Here is a 20,921-nt window from a genome sequence, read left to right as displayed (position 1 = left end):
ATGTTAGTCTAAGTTATGAGAGGGAATTGAACTGCACAAGAACTGTAATCCGCAAGAATGAATTTTCATTCCACTTGTCCTCCACTTTCAGCTAATCAGAAATTGTGATACATGGTCCTACTTGTATTTTGGCTTTCAACTCCCTCCTATATCTTATGTGGTTGAAAACTGAATTCCTGATTTACACTGAAGATTAGGGAATGATAAATGCTATCACTTACCTGCAGTCGCAATTTTAGAGAATTCTGGCATTATGAGCAAAACATGCATTTCATGTATATGATTACCAGAGCTGACAATCTGTCATGCTGCTGACAAAGATAGCTGAGACTGAGGGCCAGGGTCTGTTAATAAATAACAAAGATCTCAAATTCCAAACTTAATGTCATGCACCTTTTATAACTGAAATAATCAGATGCTTGCTATAACGATTAATTTGCTCAGCAAAGCCACTGGTTGGGTCACACATTTTTGGACGTTTTCTAATTTAATTTGGTCTTTCTCTTTGGACAGTTAGGGACACTTCTTCCCACAGGGCATACCCTTGTCATTCAGTACTCAGAGGTGAACATCTCTAGACAAAACCAGTTGCTATATGGATTATTCCGTTCTCCCAGTGTTTTCAGCAGATTTGGCATGGAACCCTTGGTAGAGTCTTCGGTGTCTCTCATGTCGCAGAACAAAACCCCTCATTTCTAAACAGCCATTACTGACTGGAAACAAATGAAGCTACACAAAGCATAATCACTTCAAATCAAATATGTGCTGTGTCTGGGTATTGTAAAACTTATGCCGATCATGTAGTAGAAGTTGTAGGAAAGAAAACTTAGCACCTATTAGCCTTAACTCTGGCTTCTGAGCATGGCTGTTTTGCCTTGTATTATTTCTATTAATCTGCTCTTTATGATGATTTATTGAGAAATTAAATCAGAATCCAAAATTTGTGAGCTTCATACCTAAATGTAGGTCTATGTTGTTGCAAAATTTTCAGAAAGAGCTGATGAGCACAGTTCTGCTTCTCCTGTATTCCCCAGATGACATCCGTCACACTTCAAATTTAGGTTTCCAAATGTAAGACTCATTTCCTTGCATAAAACTAGACACTTCTGTCTCCATATTCTAGCAATTTCATCAAAATCCAACAGAAGACAGGTATTGGCCAAGTTAGCAGGAAACTAATGCTTAGGCCAGGCTATTCACTGAGAACATTTTCAATACACAAGTAGGCAGCATTTATACTACACAAAGTTTACGCTGAATTATGTTGGAGATCTTGCACCGAGCAGTGCACCGAGCACTCATTCATGACATCTCTGATGAGGTATATACATTCATCATGTAACTTTAGGCTTGTGCGGTTGAATCTCTGCTACCATGCTGTATCAATGGGCACAGAAACTGGAATCTTCTGCAGTTACAACCCAGACCTGTATTGTCTGAGCTGAAAGTATCTCCAGGAACATTTCCAAGATCCTTGCAAGGATGAGTCAGTAACATGAAATCAGTCACCTGGGCTAAGTAGGAACAATACGTAACAGAGGTTTTGGTAAAGGTGAAAGTTACACTAAAGTTTGGTTTAAATGCTTAATTAGACACTTGTTGGCAGAAAACTCTGGAGTCACGAAGCCCTGAACAGTTACCAAAAGCAATAATTGCTAAAATTTGCTGTACAAATAGAACAAACTTTTGCTTTAAAGGAAAGAATTTCCAGGTATTTTGCAGTAAACAATTAAAAAATCGATGAAATTAAGAACAACCTTATAGTACAAGTACACAAACAAGGCCTGTTTTGGTACTGGAAGAATGTAGAACGGATCTATTAAAGGATAAGGGTTTCAGGTAATTGCACAGAGGATGCTTGGCTCTGCATGCCCAATTAGTGTCAAAAGGGACTAGTGTTAATTTGCATTAGAGCTGGTTATTGAAATGACCCCTCAGCTTGCTGGTACCTAAAAGTGAGCTGCACCTGATGATCCACATTTGGTCCTCTGGGACAAACAGAAGGAAAGCGTCAATATTCACAGACTCCAAATCAGATCTAAGGCAACATGTATTGCTAGTGCTCTAGTAATAGGGTCTCTTGGTAGTATCAGCTGGTGGCCTACCCTAAGGAAACTAGCCCTGCCTTAAGCATACTAGAACTTATACTAAATATAAGGCCACTCTTCTCTTACAGGGCTATTCCCACAAGAGGTTTCAATTGAGTCATAGCACATACTGTTATCTTTTATATACAGGGTATATAAATCCTGCAGTCATAAAACAATTAACTATTGAGATGGCACAATAACATGTAAATAAAGAAGTTAAATAAGGAGTCAAGAAAATGTGTCCAAAAGGCTTGGATTAAGACCTTGGTTAAAAAAGAAAAGCTCCAGGAAACATAAACAATGAAATGGTGGAGATGCTTTTCTGCAAAAGCATGTCTTACAGGTGATGGCAAACTCTCTGTGAACTGCCTGGGATCTAACAACGCTAGCGTTCACACTACCATCTGGAGTATGTATCCTCCCTGTGGTCTTTATTTCACAGAAGTTTCTTCAAAACTTTCTCATATTTGGTGGAAATTACTAAAAAGGTGCAGCCATTACCAGTGGGACATGAGAAGATAGGAAGGCAGAAGGGAGCCAGACATCAAGTGAGTACTTCTGCTTTGTTTTCTGAGGAAATCAACCTGAGAAGTCTGCCTTGCTATAGCTGGAGAAAATTTAGACTAAAAGGTATAATCAAAGTCTTAAAATATTTTCCAGAAAATTATGGATTTAAATAATCATGCTAAGGAATACTTTAGCATTAAGATTTTTTGGTAATTCTATTCAACAAAGCTATACTTGTATATTAAGGTTTCCCTTCAAGAGAGATTTAGAAAAATAATATCTGATTAATACATTAAACGTGCTACAGATGTGCATGGCTTCTTTTATTGACGGGTTTATATACTGGTGAAACTGATGCTTAGAAGGTGTTGTTACAGGCATCCTATGACCTTCTGAACTAAAGACCTAGAGCAACTGGTTAATCCTTTGTTCAAAATATCAGTCTTGATATCAAGACTCATTTATACATGGCTTATAAAGAGGAACTATTCATGGTATTGCTGGATGCTGCTACTCAACTAATCCATAAGTAGTAAACAGGTAGATCTATCAAGAAGAATTGACAGCTATTTCTGGTCTGGAGGGTGAGCTGACCGAGGGGAATTACCTGCATCAATACAGTAAACCTTAAAAGCAAATTTCTCTTAATATGTGATTGCTCACCTGTAAGACCAAAGCTTCAACTATTGCTTAAAATACCTGTTAGAATGAAAAGGAGAAAATCTAATAAGCCAGGTAAGAAAGACAGAAAGCCAAAGAGGTTTGCTTAGATTGCACTAGGCATTATGCATAAATTTAGGAAATTCCACTTTCTTCAGTATAGGAGGAAATTTTCATTGACAACAGGCCAGAAGATCCTTGTTAAAATTCTTGGCTTGGATACGGGCATGCTGATCTTGGCAGCCGCGAGGCTACAGAGATAGGCTCTGCTGGTAGGATCTTATCTCTGATAAGTGGAAGCTATTTGAAAATATGGAAGTGTGGACCTATTGTCCCAGCTGCAACTGGAGGGGGAAAACACTTATGTATAAAACTTAATTTGAAAGACTTCCTTGTGGAAGAAAGGAATTGTTCTCACAAGAATATTACAATTAACACCAAGATCATGTTACTTTATAATAATGCAAATATTTTGAATTGTAAACACAATGTGTGTGGAAATATGTTCATAAAAACACAGTGTGCTATTGTGATCAGATTTTTGCCTTATGATAACTAGAATAATTTCATGCTGATTAGATGGAGTAGTAATGAGAAATTTCTTTTAAAATGACAAGAATAGCTATCACTTTCCCAAGCAGCTGGTGCTTGATGTGCCAGCAGGGTGATATCCCACCCAGGGTACAACCATCCTTGGCAGTGGGCTTGAAGCCTCTGCCACAGTCTAGGTCATGTTATCCCTGCAGAATAGTGTGACTGAAGGGAATGGAACTGAGTTTGAGACAGCTCAGGTGCACCTTCCTGCTGAATAGACAGTAGGTGGGCAGAGTGGGCAATGGGTATGGCTCCAGCATCATTTACCAAGTTGTGAACAGTATGTTAGGCATTAGGATTGAATCATAAAGATGTCACTTTGTGAATCAAACTTGAAGATACCTCTTGCTTCTGTCTAGACCAAAGGAGTTGATGAAGAAGTTAAGCTAGGAAATATTGCATTTTTATAAAGGCGGTACTGAAAGCTAACATAGAATCACCTTGAAATCACCTGAAAAGCTTGATAGAAAGGAAAACCATCCCTTGTTTCCTAAAAACTGCTGACTTGGAGAACTAAAATTTATGTAAGTATTTCAGCATGAGAAATATGCCTTGCATTGTGTTATTTGCTGAGCACCTAAGGGTTAACTCTCATACTTTGGTATGCAACTAAATGAACCTATAATTAACTGTGTGTGGCTATTGGTTAAAAATGTTTGGAAGCAATATGAAGTGATTATTTTGCAACTAATACTCCTGCCAGTACCTGGCTTTATTAGTTTAGCACAAGAGGTGTTTTCTGATTAGTTGTCTGGAACAAGTAAGACTGTTCTTTTGGTTTCTATCACTCTTTGGAAACTTTTCTCTTGACAGCTTAAGCATTTGTCAAAATGCTCTACCTGGTTGCTCCCATTTCTTTACTATACAATGCCAGCACCACTTCATTTGGGTGCTTCACTACCAGTGGGGAGAGTTACATGGAAGATGAAGTTTAGTGGGAATGAGTCAGCCCTTACCGTTCCTCTCTCTGTGTACATTAGCTGTGATGAGGATGAATTCCAGCTGCGTAATTTCCTGTTTTCCCTACATTTTTTTATATGAAGAATGACTCAGGCTCCAGGACATTGCTCAAAGTGATGGGCAGCAATGACTCCCCTGCCTGAATAACCCCCCAAGACTTTAACTCATTTTGTTCCTAAACTGAAGAGTGTAAATAAGTTTAGTTCATCTTATCTGGGAGTACTTCCAATTTCTTCAGAAATAGCGTGCTAAAATATAAACTATAAGCACAATTACTTTCTTTCTTTTTTTAAAAAATCCACTCTGTCCTGCATTTTAATGACAGCTTGATGCATTGACATTTAGAAGCCCAGAGTATGGATGAAGATCACTGTCCCAAGACCAAAACTAAAAACAGACACAGTGGACGTAGGATGCTAGAAGAATTATATTGACTTCAAAGAGGTCAGGGTCGGCAGACATCACTCAGTTAAGATTTAATTGACTTCATTATTCTGATCTATACATTGACTGCAGGACTGAGCTGCTAGACTGAAGTAGGGATTAGAGAAAATGGCATTTTTAACAATGGACATTTGTCATCTTTTTAATACATGGCAAAATACCTCACAGATCACTATTTTAGAGAGGCCAGTTTTAGAAGTATCAGTATTTTGGAGTTATTTTTAATTTGTGACCAGATTGTAAGGAAGGTAGATACAACCTAAGAAGAAATGTTATGTTGGTAACACGTCCAAATCCAGGCAAATTGCTGCCTCATTTTCTTTGTAAACTGTCTTAGCGCCAGTGAACACCATGTTGTTTCTTCATTTTCAAAACTCCTTGATCATCATCTTTTATTCACTTCTGGCATGAGCATGATATCCAGTATCTTTTTGGAGAGGAAGATGCCTACTGTAGGAAGGTTATGTAGTGATAGGAAGGTGAACTACATAATATAACCAAAACCTCTATCTGTAATTCTGTAACTCCATCCTCCTTTCCAGTCTATTTTAGCTTCATTGTATCAGGTAGGCCAGACAAAAAGACTATTCAGTATCTCACAAGCTAAAATCCATCATAGCCACAGTGTTGGTTTTGCTTGGACAGCAGCAAATAACGATCCTGGATAAACTTTCCCTTAATCTCACAATCCCATTTCATAAGGGGCTAGAAAATCACACTTTCACTCAAACAAATGTGGAATATAAAATAACGTGTTGAATGCCTTTAAGAAAATTCACCTATATACCGATAATAGTGGGTGAATGCACATTAAAAGAAACCATATTTTTTTCAGGAGTGTTTTTTCCAAGTTCCTTTTTATGACTAATCTTTAAACTTCCTGTGTGATGACACTTACTTGGCACTGCATTCATCCAGTCTAATCTAGGTGATAATGGGTCTCCCAAGAGTTATTTTTTAAAAAGAAGTATTTTATCAAACACATTGACAGTTAGGTTTTCAAATAATTTCCATTTTTTCTGTTAAAATATTTGCCTTGCTTTTGAATAGAAAGGTCACAGAATCATAGACTCATTTAGGTTGGAAAAGACCTTTGAGATCATCAAGTCCGACTGATGACCCAGCACTGCCGAGCCCACCACTGAACCATGTTCCTGAGCACCACATGGACAAGTTTTTTAAATGCATCCAGGGATGGTGATTCCACCACCTCCCCAGGCAGGCTGTTCCAATGCTTGACCACCCTTTCAGGGAAGACATTTTTCCTAATATCCAATCTAATTTTCCTAATACCCAATCTAAACCTCCCCTGATGCAGCTGGAGGCCGTTTCCTCTTGTCCTGTCACTTGTTGTCTGGGAGAAGAGCCCAACATCCCCTGCCTACAGCCTCCTTTCAGGTAGTTGTAGAGAGCGATAAGGTCCCCCCTGAGCCTCCTCCTCCCCATACTAAACAATCCCAGTTCCTTTAGAACCCACGAAACCAAAATGCAAGTCAGTCCAGTCTTGCAGACAGAGGTACCCAGAAGCCATCACAGCAGCAACCCCTCAATAGACTCTCAAGCCAATTTTCAGCTACTGAGCTTTTGTCATTAGCAACTGAGAAAACAGAAAGTGTCACACCTGGACCCCCCCATCTCACAGTCTGTTTGCCCACAGACGGTAGGAACATGCTACTTTCAGTATATTTCTTGATATAAAACTTGCCTAAGCATTATTCGTAATTCGTAATTCGTAATTCGTAGTTGAGAAAAACTTTTCTAGCAGGACTTGCTGCCAACAGGAGGAAGGGTGGGAAAGAAGGTTTTGCATTTGATATTACACAGAAAACTCTGTCATCCACCACATCCCTTAAGAGTATGCAAAACTCAACCTGAAGCTCATGGTTCCAGTAGGTGAATTAATGGTTTCGATTTACATTTTGATGACCAGAGAGAGAGAGAGAGAAAAAGGGTGCAGGTTCTTTCTTTCTGGGGAAAACTGGAATGTGTTCATGAGAGACGTAAAAAGGCAAGGAATCCCACAGACTAGCTCGCAGCTGTTATCAGATATGATGGAAAAGGGAGAGGGTGAGGGAGAAGAGAATACCTGGCATCAGACCTGCTCCGAGGGGGGACTGCCTGATGTGGCAATGTGGATTTCTGCTTATATCATTCCTCTCGAATCCGTATCAGATTTTGCTGAGCTATTAACATCAGGTGTTGCCACATCATGCCCACTATCTCTGCAAGCAGTATCTTGATGAAGATAAATAAAAACTTAAGAACCTTATTTGACTTTCACAGGCCATGATTAGTTTTGCAGATCTGTCAGAGAAAAAATATTGGGGAATGAGCAAGCTAGATACAGACTCTGAGCTACATACGTGGAATACACGTTCATAGTTACTTTTGCAAAACTGAGAGGGTTTTGGAAGAAGTTTATCCTAGGAGCAGCTACAGCGGGAGATAAGGTGTTCTCCTAGAAGGACTCCTCAGTGACAGAAAACTGAAGTATTATGACACCTTATTTTATTTCATGTATGACTTCCTACAGTTTGAAAAAAGGCAAGGGCCATGCCTTGTGGTTTAATTTAAGAAGAGCATTATTAGGTTGTGTGAGAATCTGTCCCATTAAATCTCTGTTTCTAAAAAAAATTATGTCCGTTTATTCTAAGTCCAACTATTTTTTAAAAATAACAATTTTAAATTTTAAAAAACCCCAATTATGAAATCCCATCACATTTATTTTCTACTGCTCTTTCATTTTTGGTCCCAGAAGTGGTGATAAATTTATTTAGTACGTGGCAAGTCATGAAGGTTATCAGAAGTTTAAGAAAAATATGCAGGAGAAAAATATTTGTGGCTGCATGCCTCTCAGCTTTTACTGGCCTTGCTCTCTGACTTCTGTGTTCACTTGCTATTCTGCACAGTACTAGTCATTTAATGAAGGGTACTAGGTCTTCTGTCCTCTAATTTAAGCGATACAACTTACCCAGGGAAAGAGAACACAGCACGAGTACTGTGACCATCCAGAAAGACTAATAGTTTTTTCTTTACTTGTTTGGTATATTGTGGAAATAGAAGCTGCATTTAGAAAATAATTGCTGCATATAGTCAACTTTTTTATATAGCCAAATGAAAGGGCAACTAACATCCCAGGGCAGAAAGCACAAAAGTAATTATGAAACTATAAAATTCACATAAGATACGTAAGGAACCTCCTGCTTTGTTGTGACAGCAAAAAGTCAGAAACAGTACGCAAAAGGTTAAACTTATGAAAATGCAAAATTTCTGAAGTCTTCATTTTTAAGCTTATCATGAGTTAGAATCTGCAAAAAAATGTTTCTGCTCTTTAAAATAGGATATCCATTATTGAAGGTGTATGGTGGCATTCAGAAATACCACCCATCTGTGATGCTTCTAGCATTATGTCATTTATCAGCAGTCTCTGGGCTGTCTTCATAATTAGTCCTCAGACCAGCATGTTGCCTGATTTTCTTTAGACACCTATTCCAAGGAAAATGCAATGGTGTTTTGATTGATGTAGGTCACATGCTGTGGTGATTTCCCAGTCACTTTTTAATTTGAAACAAAAAATTGCACGTAGTGAGAAAAATGGTTCAACCTGCTAGCGCAGTAGTATTTCTGGGATAGTCATGGCTCACAGTGTTCAGTGTATTGAATTTGATACTGACTTCAGATATTATTGTTTTGCACAGATTTACTAATCAAAAATGTGACAAAAAATATCTTTTGGCTGTGCTTAATAAGGGCTTCATAATATGTTCAACAGAAATAGAAAGGCTGTCTGGAATGAGTCACTCTTAATATGGGACACAATCAGTTCCAAACTCATCCACATTTAGTTAGATTGCCATAGGGTATCAGTGCAAAATATGTTTCTACACAACACATTTTACAACAGCTCTATTAATATAGTTAGTGAACATCCACTGATGGGAAATAATCTTTTCTGTTTAAATATGCCTTTGCTAACTTTAAACTTACATTTGGGTACTTTTTTCTCATGCTGTTTCTCACATTTCTTGATGATTTCATAGGATTTGTCTTCAACAGCGATGTTTCTTCTTTTATGCTCTCTCATGCTTATTTTTGCTTCCCAGTCAAAAAGCACCAAGTATTATTTCTACTTTCAGAGCTCTAGTGTTAAGGCAGTCCTACAAGTTACTTAAACAGTAGCATCCAGATTGCTGTCACACTTGAATAAAACAAGTGGCAGAGTTATTTTCTAGTCATTTTATCTAGACATAGTCCTTTTACTGCTTGTCAAATCAATCTTACATACACATCCACTGCCCTTTTCAGTGCCTAGTCTCACTCTAGACCTCATTGCCAGTTGCTGTAGATATGATTTGGTTCTCAAGTAAGTTTGTTGAAAGAGTAATATGATGTAGCTTTATTGTGTTAGCTTAAAACAATATTTGTGCTCAATGAATCCTTCTTCAAAAGCAAAAAACATACCTCTACATCATTCCTGAAATTTGACGAGCTTTGTCTTATAGCTATAGTTGCCTCTGAAAGTAATATAAATCGTAGCTCCCCATCTGCCATAAACTGAAAGGGGCAGGTTTGCATCTGTCCATTGGCCTCCCCAGCCCACAGAAATGTTGTGACCACTCTCCAAGCCCTGCCGTGTTCTTCTCTGGAGTGAAAAAGGCACAGTTTTTTTTGCCAACAGTTGTGTTTTCTTTGACCTACAGTGAAGGTATGTGTGCAGGCACTGGTAGGAGACAGGTATTTCCTGACCTAGATGATCTGATGTCAGACAAAATTAGGGAAGATTATGGCCTTGGTGGGGTAGAAATCAGTGTCTGTTGTCTCACTAATTACATCTGCTTCACATGTAGACTGGAGTCTGAGTTATTTCTGATGAAGCATAAAGGGTCCCTGGCCTTAGGCACGATGGTGCTGACTGTGAGGCAGGACTCAGTTTCCATGGGAATCCTGTTGGTGAAGGAGAATGCACTGGATGTGCGACGGTCACTGTATTTCATGCTGTAAGTCCTTCAGGACAGCTTTGACATCAAGTGCTTTAGAGTTCTGGTGGCCAAACCCAGGGCTGTGTGGTACCTCAGCCTTTCTGAGCGGCTGCAGGGCAGCAGTGACAGCACCCGTAAGCATATGCCACTCCAGCACCAAGTCACACCAGCCAGCACTTTCTGCTGGTTTCAGTGAAAAGCAGGACCATTGGCTCAGCCAGCCCCCAGCCACCCTGCCCACTGCAGGACCATGGTGCTGGTACCAGCCCATGCAGCTCCCGGGCTGCAGGGTTCTCCAGAGCTACAGCTTGCCACCCTCACATGACGCACCCTATGCATTCTCTGCAAAACTGGAGGTGAAGAAAAAACATGTTAAGTTCCTAATGGCAGTGCCCAAAGCTACTATATCTGGAGATAACATCAATAGAGAGCGCCAGCGCAAGTTCTCTTCACACAAACTATTTCCCAGAGGCTAATGGCAAGGGGGAGAGAGTAAAACAAGTACTGACAGTTTACTGTAGGAGCTCAAAGAAAAAGTGGACAAAGCTAAAAGAACTCCAGCTCTTTGTTCGCATTTAATCCAGTTCAGAGCATTCACTGGTGCATACAGATTTACTTTCCATGGCTGACGGAGTTGGGTATGGTCATTTGGTGAGAAACAGAGGATCTAGGATTTACATTTTGTGCCCTTCAGACTCTTATGTTTTAGGAAAAGTCAGCCTATAATATATATAAAGTTTTAATCTAATGTAAAAAGTGTGACCTGCTGGCTAATACCTTCAAAGAAACAAACTCTGATCTTGAAAAGTGAAGAACACTTTCTGTTTTTAACACAGACCAAGTTTTTAAGGGGTAGAGAGCTTCTTTTGGCTAATGGAAACAAAGGGAAAGACCAAGGCCTCTTGTCCCTACCCAAAGAATCCCCTATTTTATTTTCTTCCTTCTCTTTTCAACTCCAATCTTGAATTTATAAAGGCACTGATTTATCAGAGGCTACTAGAATAATGTAATGGTATTAAAATACCACTGTCCACATATTTTAATGCAAAACAAATAGGCCAAGCACCTGATATCACAGTACAATAAAACTATCAAATCACCATTGCAGGCTTTTACTTTTGCTGAGGATAGATGGTTCACGTTACATGTAGCCTATTTTCTAAAGGCTGTAGTGTCAATTCACCTCTGGCTGAATTTGCAAAACACCGGATTGAAAGGCAGCACCAGTGAGGAGGATATACACATAAGAACAGAACCAACAAAAGGGTTTGTGAGCCAAAGGTAGAGAGGGTTAGAAAAGGCAGGACTGGAAGGGAAAGTGAAATTGCAGAGTACAGGGAACCTAAATTAGGCAGATGTGTTGGAGCCATTTTGGCACAGCGTATTGGAAACTCACCCCCACCAAGTGCATAGAGAAAAGGGAAGGCTAGCCAGCAAATCTTAGGAACTTTTATATATATATATATATATGCAAACAAAAAACACCCAATCCCCCCCAAAAAGAGAGAGAGAACAATAGATGTGGCATAGCATTAAAAGACAAAACACTTTCTCATCCTTCTGCCTCCTCCCATACACCTCCAAGCATTTTTGGTCATCTAAGAAGGACCCCTAGCACCTGGGCTCAACTAGTATTGCTCAATCTTCTCGTATTCAGACAAAACCAGACTTTTTTTTTATCCTAACCGCTCGTGCCCAACCTTAGCTGAGACCAGAAAAGCAGAAGCTTGTTCTGGTTGGCATTGTGTCACCCGGAGCAGGAGACCAACACGTGACACAAGGCTGCCTGGTTGCTGAACTGCTCCAGATGCTTGCTCAGCTCTTTCCAATGGAACTACTCATTCTCTCAGAGATTGCTGGCTGTAAATGGGATATTAATGAAATAAACCAAAAAGCAATTTAGGCTATTTAACTACACTTCAGGAAAAAAGCCCTACCTGGATAGATGACACATGATGTATTTTGTATTAATGTTTCAAGTCAATTTGGCTGATCCTGATGGCAGGTGAGTTAGAAATATTTTGTTGCAAGTTTGAACATTGTACCAGGATACAAGGCCAGCCACATGAACAAGAGTAGTGATCGAATTAGGGCTGAGAAATGTATCCCTGGCTAGTTTCAAATTAAAAAAAGAGAGCTTTTAAAAAGGTACAAATGAGGCTGAAAGAATTTATGTTATTTTTCCGGTTTCTGTGCTAGAACTCCTTTTCTGTCTCCTCATCTATCTTCTATGTGTACTACCTTATGAATGAGTGAGCAATAAAAGAAGTATGCAGTGGCTGAGAGAGAAACTCAAGATAACAAGATAATGCAAAATGTAAGCCAAAGCCTGAGCAGAACTGCAAGTTAAGATGTAGATCTGAATTTAAAAGGTTCTCACATCTGAGTTTTAGGGCAGTCATTAGACAGTTTGCATGAACAACTAATTTAAAAACAGTAGAAGAACATCTGACCTAATATACGCTAAGTTCACATCTGTCAAGATCTCGAACCTGCGCTTCCCAGGGGTTTCAATCCTGTCTTCAGACCACACGGGCTGACACTTCACTCATAGACTGAAATAAAAATACAGCTATTTTAATGCCTGTGAAATTCCAGTCTTCATTGAAAAGAGGCAGAGGAACAACAACGAGTAAAGAAGCAGCTGCAAGCTACCCTAAGATTAGGCAACAGCAATTACTGTGCCTAGGTGACACGGGAACAGCCTCAAGACCAACAGGTATGAGAATAATGAGCTAATACGTGCAGCCTTTAAATTACTTGTTTTAAGGCTGCCAAGGACAGGATGGAGCTATGCTCACCAGTGTTAGTGCACTACCTAGGATCTGCTGGCTGCACAACTTAAGATGTGCTCTTTTTTCTTGCCAGCCCCAGTTTATGCTGGGATCTTAGACTGGAAGTCCCAGCATGACATGCCTAGCCTTCGAGCTGGATGTGGGTCGTGCAATGTAGGCTGCCACCTTCAGCAGCAGCCAGCGACCGTATCTGCGTGGTCAGCTTTCCACATGTCCACATCTGAAGATGGGGATCATAACAAAGGGTTAATTCGATTTTCCGTATCACTGACCTCCCTCCAGCCTTCTAGGCTGCCCAGATTCGGAGCTGCATGGATCATCTGGGGTTTCTCAGGGGAAAAAACTTTGTGGCCGCTCCTTGAACCCAGATAATCTCTCTGACTGGGCTTTCCACTGCTAGTATGTCAGGTTAGGCAGAATTTAATCATCAAAATTATTATGGTCTCTTTCAAGCAAAGGCCAGTGGGGAATTAATTGCTGGAATTAGCTATATTTTCTAGCATGAACTCAATGTAGCTGCTAAGTGAAGTCAGTTATAGGTCTCAGGACAGACAGTAGGGACTAAGCTGGTCTCCAGTTTTATTTGGCAAAGACTGGGTTGGTAAACAAGCTGCAGGAGGGAAAAGATATAAGGATAGAGTTTCAAGGAATATGAAGGTAGATAAGAAGATGAAGCTTATCTTCAAATGGAAAGTAGTAACAACTCAGGCATAAGCACGAGAGATACCTACAAAGAAGAGGACATGAGACAGGATGGAGCAAACCATGATGTTGAGGTGTTTGAGACACTTGCACAGTATTAAGAAGGTAGAAAGTTTTTAAGAACAATTGATAACAAAACATGAAACCAGTTCCTCATTTTCACTCTAACCCTTTATGCTCTAAGACACACCTAGTGTTCTTGCAAGGTAGCTGGGGCATTTTGCATGCTCCATTATTCATGTGAAAGGAGGAAAAATATTTCCAACCCTCTAGAAAGTGCAAAGAACTTGACTATGGTATATTAAAATAATACTTAAATTTCCAGACTGGAGTATTAACTTGCAACATTTAGAACAGATGTTGAATAAATGATCATCTGCTCTACACTGATGATTAACATGAGACCAAGAGGAGGATAAGCATTGACAGAGTTTATCTGCTTGTTCATGTCTTGCACCAGCTTATGTCATTTTCAGGTGCAAGAACTGAAATGCAGTTTGGTTTTGAACCTCTGTTTACAAAAATCAAGTTCTTGTACCTATTGTTAAACTTTCAAAGCACTCTGCATGTGGTATTTCATGTAAAGGTGTGATTTTATGCCAGTTTCTAATTTCACTGCCATATGCCAAAAATTGTGACAGACAAATCTGAAGCACTGTACAATCCCATTGCAAATGAAAGTGAAGAAAAGCTGTGGTTAAGGAGGGTCCCATTTTACCTTTGGTCCATGGGCTGTGAAATTGGACAAAGTTATCTTCCCTGCTTCCAAGTGCAAATGGGGAATCAGCTTTGGAGGCAGAACTCAGCTGAGACTACTGAGCATTTGCTAACTGGGACAACGGTGTCACTGTACAGGCAAAACCCACAGCTTTGGTGGGAGCACGGCCTGTGCCTGGTGGCAACTCATGCTGGAGAGCAAGGCCACCCTTGGCTGTCATTCCATATGCATCAAATAACTGCAGTTATTTTGCAGAGACTCTGGCTTGTATTAATGCATCTTTCTTTGTTCTTCCAAATACAGATTTTGGAAGAAAACATGAAGTTAGAGTGCAAGTGCCATGGGGTCTCAGGATCCTGTACCACTAAAACATGCTGGACAACTCTGCCTAAATTCCGGGAGCTGGGCTACATCCTCAAGGACAAATACAACGAAGCTGTTCAAGTCGAACCGGTGAGGGCAAGTCGCAACAAGCGTCCAACCTTCCTCAAAATAAAGAAGCCACTTTCCTATCGCAAACCCATGGATACAGATTTAGTGTACATAGAAAAATCTCCCAATTATTGTGAAGAGGACCCTGTCACCGGCAGCGTGGGAACGCAGGGAAGGATGTGCAACAAGACAGCGCAGCAGTCCAATGGCTGCGATCTGATGTGCTGTGGTCGCGGTTACAATACACACCAGTACTCGAGAGTGTGGCAGTGCAACTGCAAATTTCATTGGTGCTGCTATGTTAAATGTAACACATGCAGTGAAAGAACAGAAGTATATACCTGTAAGTGAGTACGTGGCTGGGCAGGCTGACATGTCCCTGGCCATGAATACATTTGCACATGCACTCAACGTACCTACACAAGACTGTAGGAAAGACCTGCTCTCCCAGAAGAAATGCTGATGAATGGAGCCCTCTCTTTTTCTTCTCATGTCTCATTGCTTATGTGGATACACATTTCAGACTCTTATGAAAGTCAGCCAAGTAACAAAAACAAACAAACCCCACTCTGAGCCACCTGACACACAAAACAGAAAAATATAATCTCATTTAATCTGCCCCTCTAGAGCAAGAAGCATTGACTGCTTTGTGAAGAGACACCCACCAGGGAAAAATCTCTGAGCGTGGCAGCTAACTCTTGGTTTGGAAAAAAAGATGGTAAAAAAACTTCAGTGTATAAGGAGCAGGGAGGCGTAGGGGAGGAATCCTCAAAAAAGGGCTTTGCACAGGATGGGATGGACAGTGCCTCATTGTGAATTGCCCACATGAGTGTGTGGATGACACCGATTTAGGCTTCTACACTTGTGAAAAGCTTCTGCTGGTCTTGCCCATCCTTCCACTTTGTACCATTTGCTACAGCGAGTAGAACTGTTGAAGGTTTCTGTAGACACTGCTTTATCTGCCTTTTTCGTGTGTGTGTGTGTGCTGCAGATTTTAGCACAGGGATTTGGGACACTTGGGCATAATAATAGCAATATTTAACAATTTATTCAGATAAAACTAATATTAATTTATTTAATTAAAAAGAACTCTACCAACATTTTTGAACCTATTCTGCAATTAAAGTAGATAGCTGGCTTTCTTTGTGGAATAATTTTGTAGAAACAGCAAGGAAAAACTGGAGCTGTGTATATTATTCTTAACTAGGGTATTTCTATTAGTTGGACTTGCAGGATATCTTCTACAGTACATGTTTAAGTACAAAAGCTGGCATCTTTATATATATGTACATACACAAACACACACTGTTGTTTTTGGGTTGGTTTTTTGTTTGTTTGTTTGTTTTCTCCTGTTTGCTGCTAGTTGTCTGGAACAAAAGTCAAGTGGTAGGGGTTGCAAATCTTTGCCAGTTTTTGTTTGTGGGTTTTTGTTGTTTTTTTTTCTTTGGGTTTTTTTTTTTTTTTCCAATTAAAGAAAGAAACATTAATAAAATCCTGTTTGGAATATGTCTAAGAATAAGAAAATCCAGACAAACTTCCATCTTTTGGAAAAAATCAACCATAGGATAAGAGAGTATATTTTGTAAGAGACTATTTTTATATAAATATTTTATTTATACTACGTCTGCTTGTTCAACCTGTACTTTTTCTCAAAACAGGCATACAATTTGTAATTTTTAGGCTATTTAACAGAGAAAGGGTAATTAGTTTGTGGACACAACAGCAGCAAGCTGGATATATTCAGCTGCAATTGGTGGATGTGTCAGAAAGCAGAATGAACTTTCTCTCCGGATGTGTGTACAAACTGGCTCTTTTCCTGCAGCTTAATTTGCAGAATATGCAAAACAAGAACAGGGTATGTAGCATCAATTCTGTCACATGGCTTGAATTCATGATTGGTATTAACTGGATGCTCATTTATCCCATTCAAGAAAAAAAAAATCCGAATTAGCTTCCCACATGCGTCAGTCATTAAACTGTGGCGTTATGACTAGCAAATGTGCTGTGTGTGCTGTCAGTTAAACCTCTATATTGTGTTACTGTCAAATTTGATTTTAATCAGTGGAAGACTGTAGACTATGACTGTAAAAACTAGCATGACACACATCGTCTGATTCTCATAGATAGGATACAAAGCTTACTTTTTGTCCAACTCTTTTTGGCATTTACACTATTCTTTGCCCCCCAAAGGCCAGAGCTCAAAAATCCAGAAAAACTAGGCAAATTTAAAGACTACTCCCTTGTTTTTCAGAGCCCAGATAAGCCATTTGGTGTTCCCTTTACAGTATTTCCTTTTTATCACTAAGTTCTTCAGATATTTGAATGGTAAACATTCCCCCGTTTTTGGAATAATTCTGCTTGACTCATTGGTGACTGGCAAAAAAAATAATCTAATTTTAATGTTGTTTTCCATTGGGTAAGAAACATGGCCCAGTACTATATTGCATGTTCTGTCTAGGACAGACCAGATCCTTCCCTACTTCCAGGCTACACTATGTTGTACCTTTCATGCAGCTAAGAAGGGCATCATTAAAGGCAACGGCCCCCTTGATAACAGCAAGTATTACAAGGAGCAGAAGATACAAGTGCATCTTGTGTCCCTTGATCTTTCTGAGTCAAAACTCCCACCCAAGCCTGCGAAAACAGAGAAAGTTTTTTGAGAAAGTAAACAGAAGTATCACAAAAGATGTTGCAAAGTTTCACTATAACAACCTAACCTTTTAGAACTTGTCTGGAGGAGTCACGGTGGGTTTCTTTAAACTCACTTCTTGTAAATAAATTATTTATTTAAGAACACAAGCCCATGCAGTACCTGATCCTAGCAATGTATAATTAGAGTTAAATGTACAGCTTCTTTGCAGACATGCCACTTAACACAAAACAGAATTTTTATACAATTCATACACCAGCATGGGATACCAAACTAAAATTATTAACATAATTTACTTTCAAACTTATGACTTGTCAATATAAAGCAATATAAAAGCAATTTTGGGGGAGTAATTGAGTCACTGATTTTAGTTCTAAATTCTACACATCAAGAATTGATAAGACATAAAATGCAAGTACATATGCTATGGATATTAGTTACAACACTGTTCAGCCCTAACATTTAATATCGGAATCTCCACCTCACCCCACCTCCAGTTTGTTCTTTTTTTTTTTTGTACTTAGCAGTTACCATATCATAGTCAAAAGTGTGTTTTCTTCACTGATTATTTTACAAATTATTACTTTTGCAGCATGTTTCTACTATAGAAAAGTAATCTCTAAACCTCCTGCTTCCTGTATTTTTCAGTATGCAGTGATGTGCAATGTACAGCTAGCAGATTACTGACTGAAGGACAAATATCTTTAAACAGTTTTACTCACAATAATAAAGAACTGGATGCACAATGAAATGAATGTGGTACACATTTTCCCTATATTTTACCATATTGCTGATAATCCGTGCATTAATTAGAATGTCAATTTGTTTTATAACTGGAATAATAGTTTGGGAACTATCAATCAAAGCACAAGGAAAACCAAACGCTGCATTCAGCCTGAAAGTATGTGGAAATCTGGCTGTGTCATCTTAGATAGCAAAAATCTGGCCCATCAGAATCTGCCATGAGTCTGGAGTTAATTGGTCATTCGTTAAATGGGCTTGAATGGCATGAAGAATAAACAGGAGAAGGAGAAAGATTTACGATTTTGTAGATATTCCTCCCCCCGACAACAGTTTGTTCTTTGTCCTCAGGGATAGAAGAGCTCTGTTTTTACTTGGTGAAGAACCACACAATGGGAGTGAAATGCACACAAGTGCAGAACAATACAGCTCTCAAAAGAAAATACATCTTTTCATCTCCGCTAACCGAGGGAAGCGCTGGATTGCTGTCCACACTAATAACGTAGCTGAGAGTTTTAAAGAAAACATACATTCAAGAAGCAGGTAGGGTAAGAGGAGTAGGAAGCATAAGAGAACAAGCATAACTGCAAGTTGGGAAGCTATTATTTATGAAATCTCACTTCTTCAATTGAAAGCAGAACCCCAATTCGTGGAAATGAAGCAGTTCTGCCTTGGGATTCCTAAGCAATTTTAAGGATTTTACCTCTCGGCCTTTGTAAAAGGACAACTAACGTCAATAAAGTTAGCTTGAATACTCGGAGTACCTACATAAAACATGAATCAGTCAATGATTAAGTTTTCTTTGCCATGTATGCATAAACCTAATGGAGATATGTCTTTCAACAGCGATAATTAAACTGAAAAGATCCTTAAAATGAAATCTTAAGTGGCTCATTTGGTAAAGTCATTGTAAGGGTACATAGTGGCTTAGAAAAGGAAAATAATGGACACATATGATATTACACAAGGCTCTTGATGAACTATCCTGTGGATTACAAAACTGTTTTTAACTGACCACACTTAAAAATCAATTTGTTGAGTACAGAAACATTGCAGGCTGCTGTCAGTGTGCACATATCGAAATTGAGATACAGCATAAGTATTTCTGACATCTTTACATTTATCATTATAGTAGATATCAGGAAATACGCACCGAGTGTCCAAAATTAATGTATTAATGAGTACAGCCCCCTGCCCCCAGCTTGTAACCCCAAGAAGTCAACAGAACAAGTTCTCCAGCTCTGTTGTTGGTAGGACCCAACTGCATTCTCGGTGACTGACAGACCCAGACAGTGCTGGCCAGAGCTGGCCTGTTGCTGTCAACCAACAGTGGTACAGTCTGAGTCAGGCTTGAATGTTCCAAAACTGTCCAAAATTGAACGAAGTACAAGAATTTTATACACACAGCAGAACTTTCGATGACGAAGCTCGTCTAGATTCCAAAACATTTCCCCTTAATTCATCATTATCTTGGAGAGTTTACCATAGTAAGTGACCTAATTTGCTAACCCAATTCATGTCCTGGTCAAAATCACACCAGTAATTCCTCAATGGTGGGCATTTTAATCCTCAACAAAAATTAAAGGAATCCTTCCTCTGGAAACAAACAATTAATAACATATGATTAAGTCAAAATGATGAAGAGATGTATTTGGATCTGAAAGGCTCCAGGTATTTGAAGAAAGATACCACAAATTTGTGATTCTCTTGCCCTGATGTGTTGCTATAAAATCTTAAAGGCTTCTTTTGATGCTTTGGAGTTTTATGAATTTACTGATATTTCCATTTTGTTGTTATTACATATTCATGGAGTCATCAGTAGCACATATCATGTAATTTGCAATTGAGAGGTCAGAAGGAAGTTCTGGAGAAGCCTCACTTTTAAGTGTAGCACAGTGTATTTACTACTGGTGCTCTCAGGTTCATATCATTCCTTACCTTGATCTTGTATTTTTGTTAGCAAAGTTACTGCATCACGCCCTTGCTAGGAAAAATGCTTGCTTTGTAAAGAGTCTTGATATCTCTGGGAGAAGGCGAGATTATATTTACCTTAAGGAAATGTTTCCAGAACTGTTTGTGCACAAAAAAAAACCCCAAAAATGAGGTAAAGAGGATGGTATCAAAATTGCACCACTTACCTATGATTATTAACACACAGCCAAACTCTCCCAGCACAGAAAGTTTAACTCTAGTTTCTGTGCTTCCTATGCTAGATTTCATCCTTTCCCTACACTCCCAAAACAAATGTTGTATAACTCATACCAGATCCACAGCTGATTTTATGGTGGCCAGTACAAACAATTCACTAGCAGTCCACCACAAACCCAGTACTACCAGCACAGAAAACTCTCTGCACCTCTGATTTGTAAGAATGCAAAGGGGTTTATCTTGGGAACAAGACATTACGTACAACTTTGTTATTGCAGTGCTTCGCTTTCCCGTTTTCACCACATGCCTGTCTGCAGCATGTATATGCTGCTTGTTTTATTCTTTCTAAACACTTGGAGTTTTAACTCTCCATGGAGTGTTAATAAGCTCTCTGATCCATTCCCAGTCACTGATGGCTCTCTTGTCTTATTTTTGGTCTGTATGTGGGGCTACGATTCAGTACAGGAGGAGGATGCTCAACACGAAAAAAAACATTCATCC

At 39.3% G+C, this 20,921-nt stretch overlaps 2 protein-coding genes across 5 annotated transcripts in view; one reads left to right on the top strand and one right to left on the bottom strand.

Annotated features, from left to right (window-relative positions):
* Positions 1–19,107, top strand: part of WNT7A (Wnt family member 7A) — a 40,547-nt gene extending 21,440 nt beyond the window's left edge. Inside the window, exon 4 of the mRNA XM_037386605.1 lies at positions 14,753–19,107. Within this exon, the coding sequence (XP_037242502.1) occupies positions 14,753–15,232 (480 nt within the window). The 3' untranslated portion in view covers positions 15,233–19,107. The remainder of the gene's footprint in view (positions 1–14,752) is intronic.
* Positions 1–20,921, bottom strand: part of LOC119147491 (vegetative cell wall protein gp1-like) — a 516,692-nt gene that overhangs the window by 84,578 nt on the left and 411,193 nt on the right. The window lies entirely within an intron of this gene.

The sequence above is a fragment of the Falco rusticolus genome, chromosome 4 (assembly GCF_015220075.1).
Source record: "Falco rusticolus isolate bFalRus1 chromosome 4, bFalRus1.pri, whole genome shotgun sequence".
NCBI lineage: Eukaryota > Metazoa > Chordata > Aves > Falconiformes > Falconidae > Falco > Falco rusticolus.
Note: the sequence above shows the minus strand (reverse complement) of the source record. Positions and strands in the feature narration are given on the sequence as shown.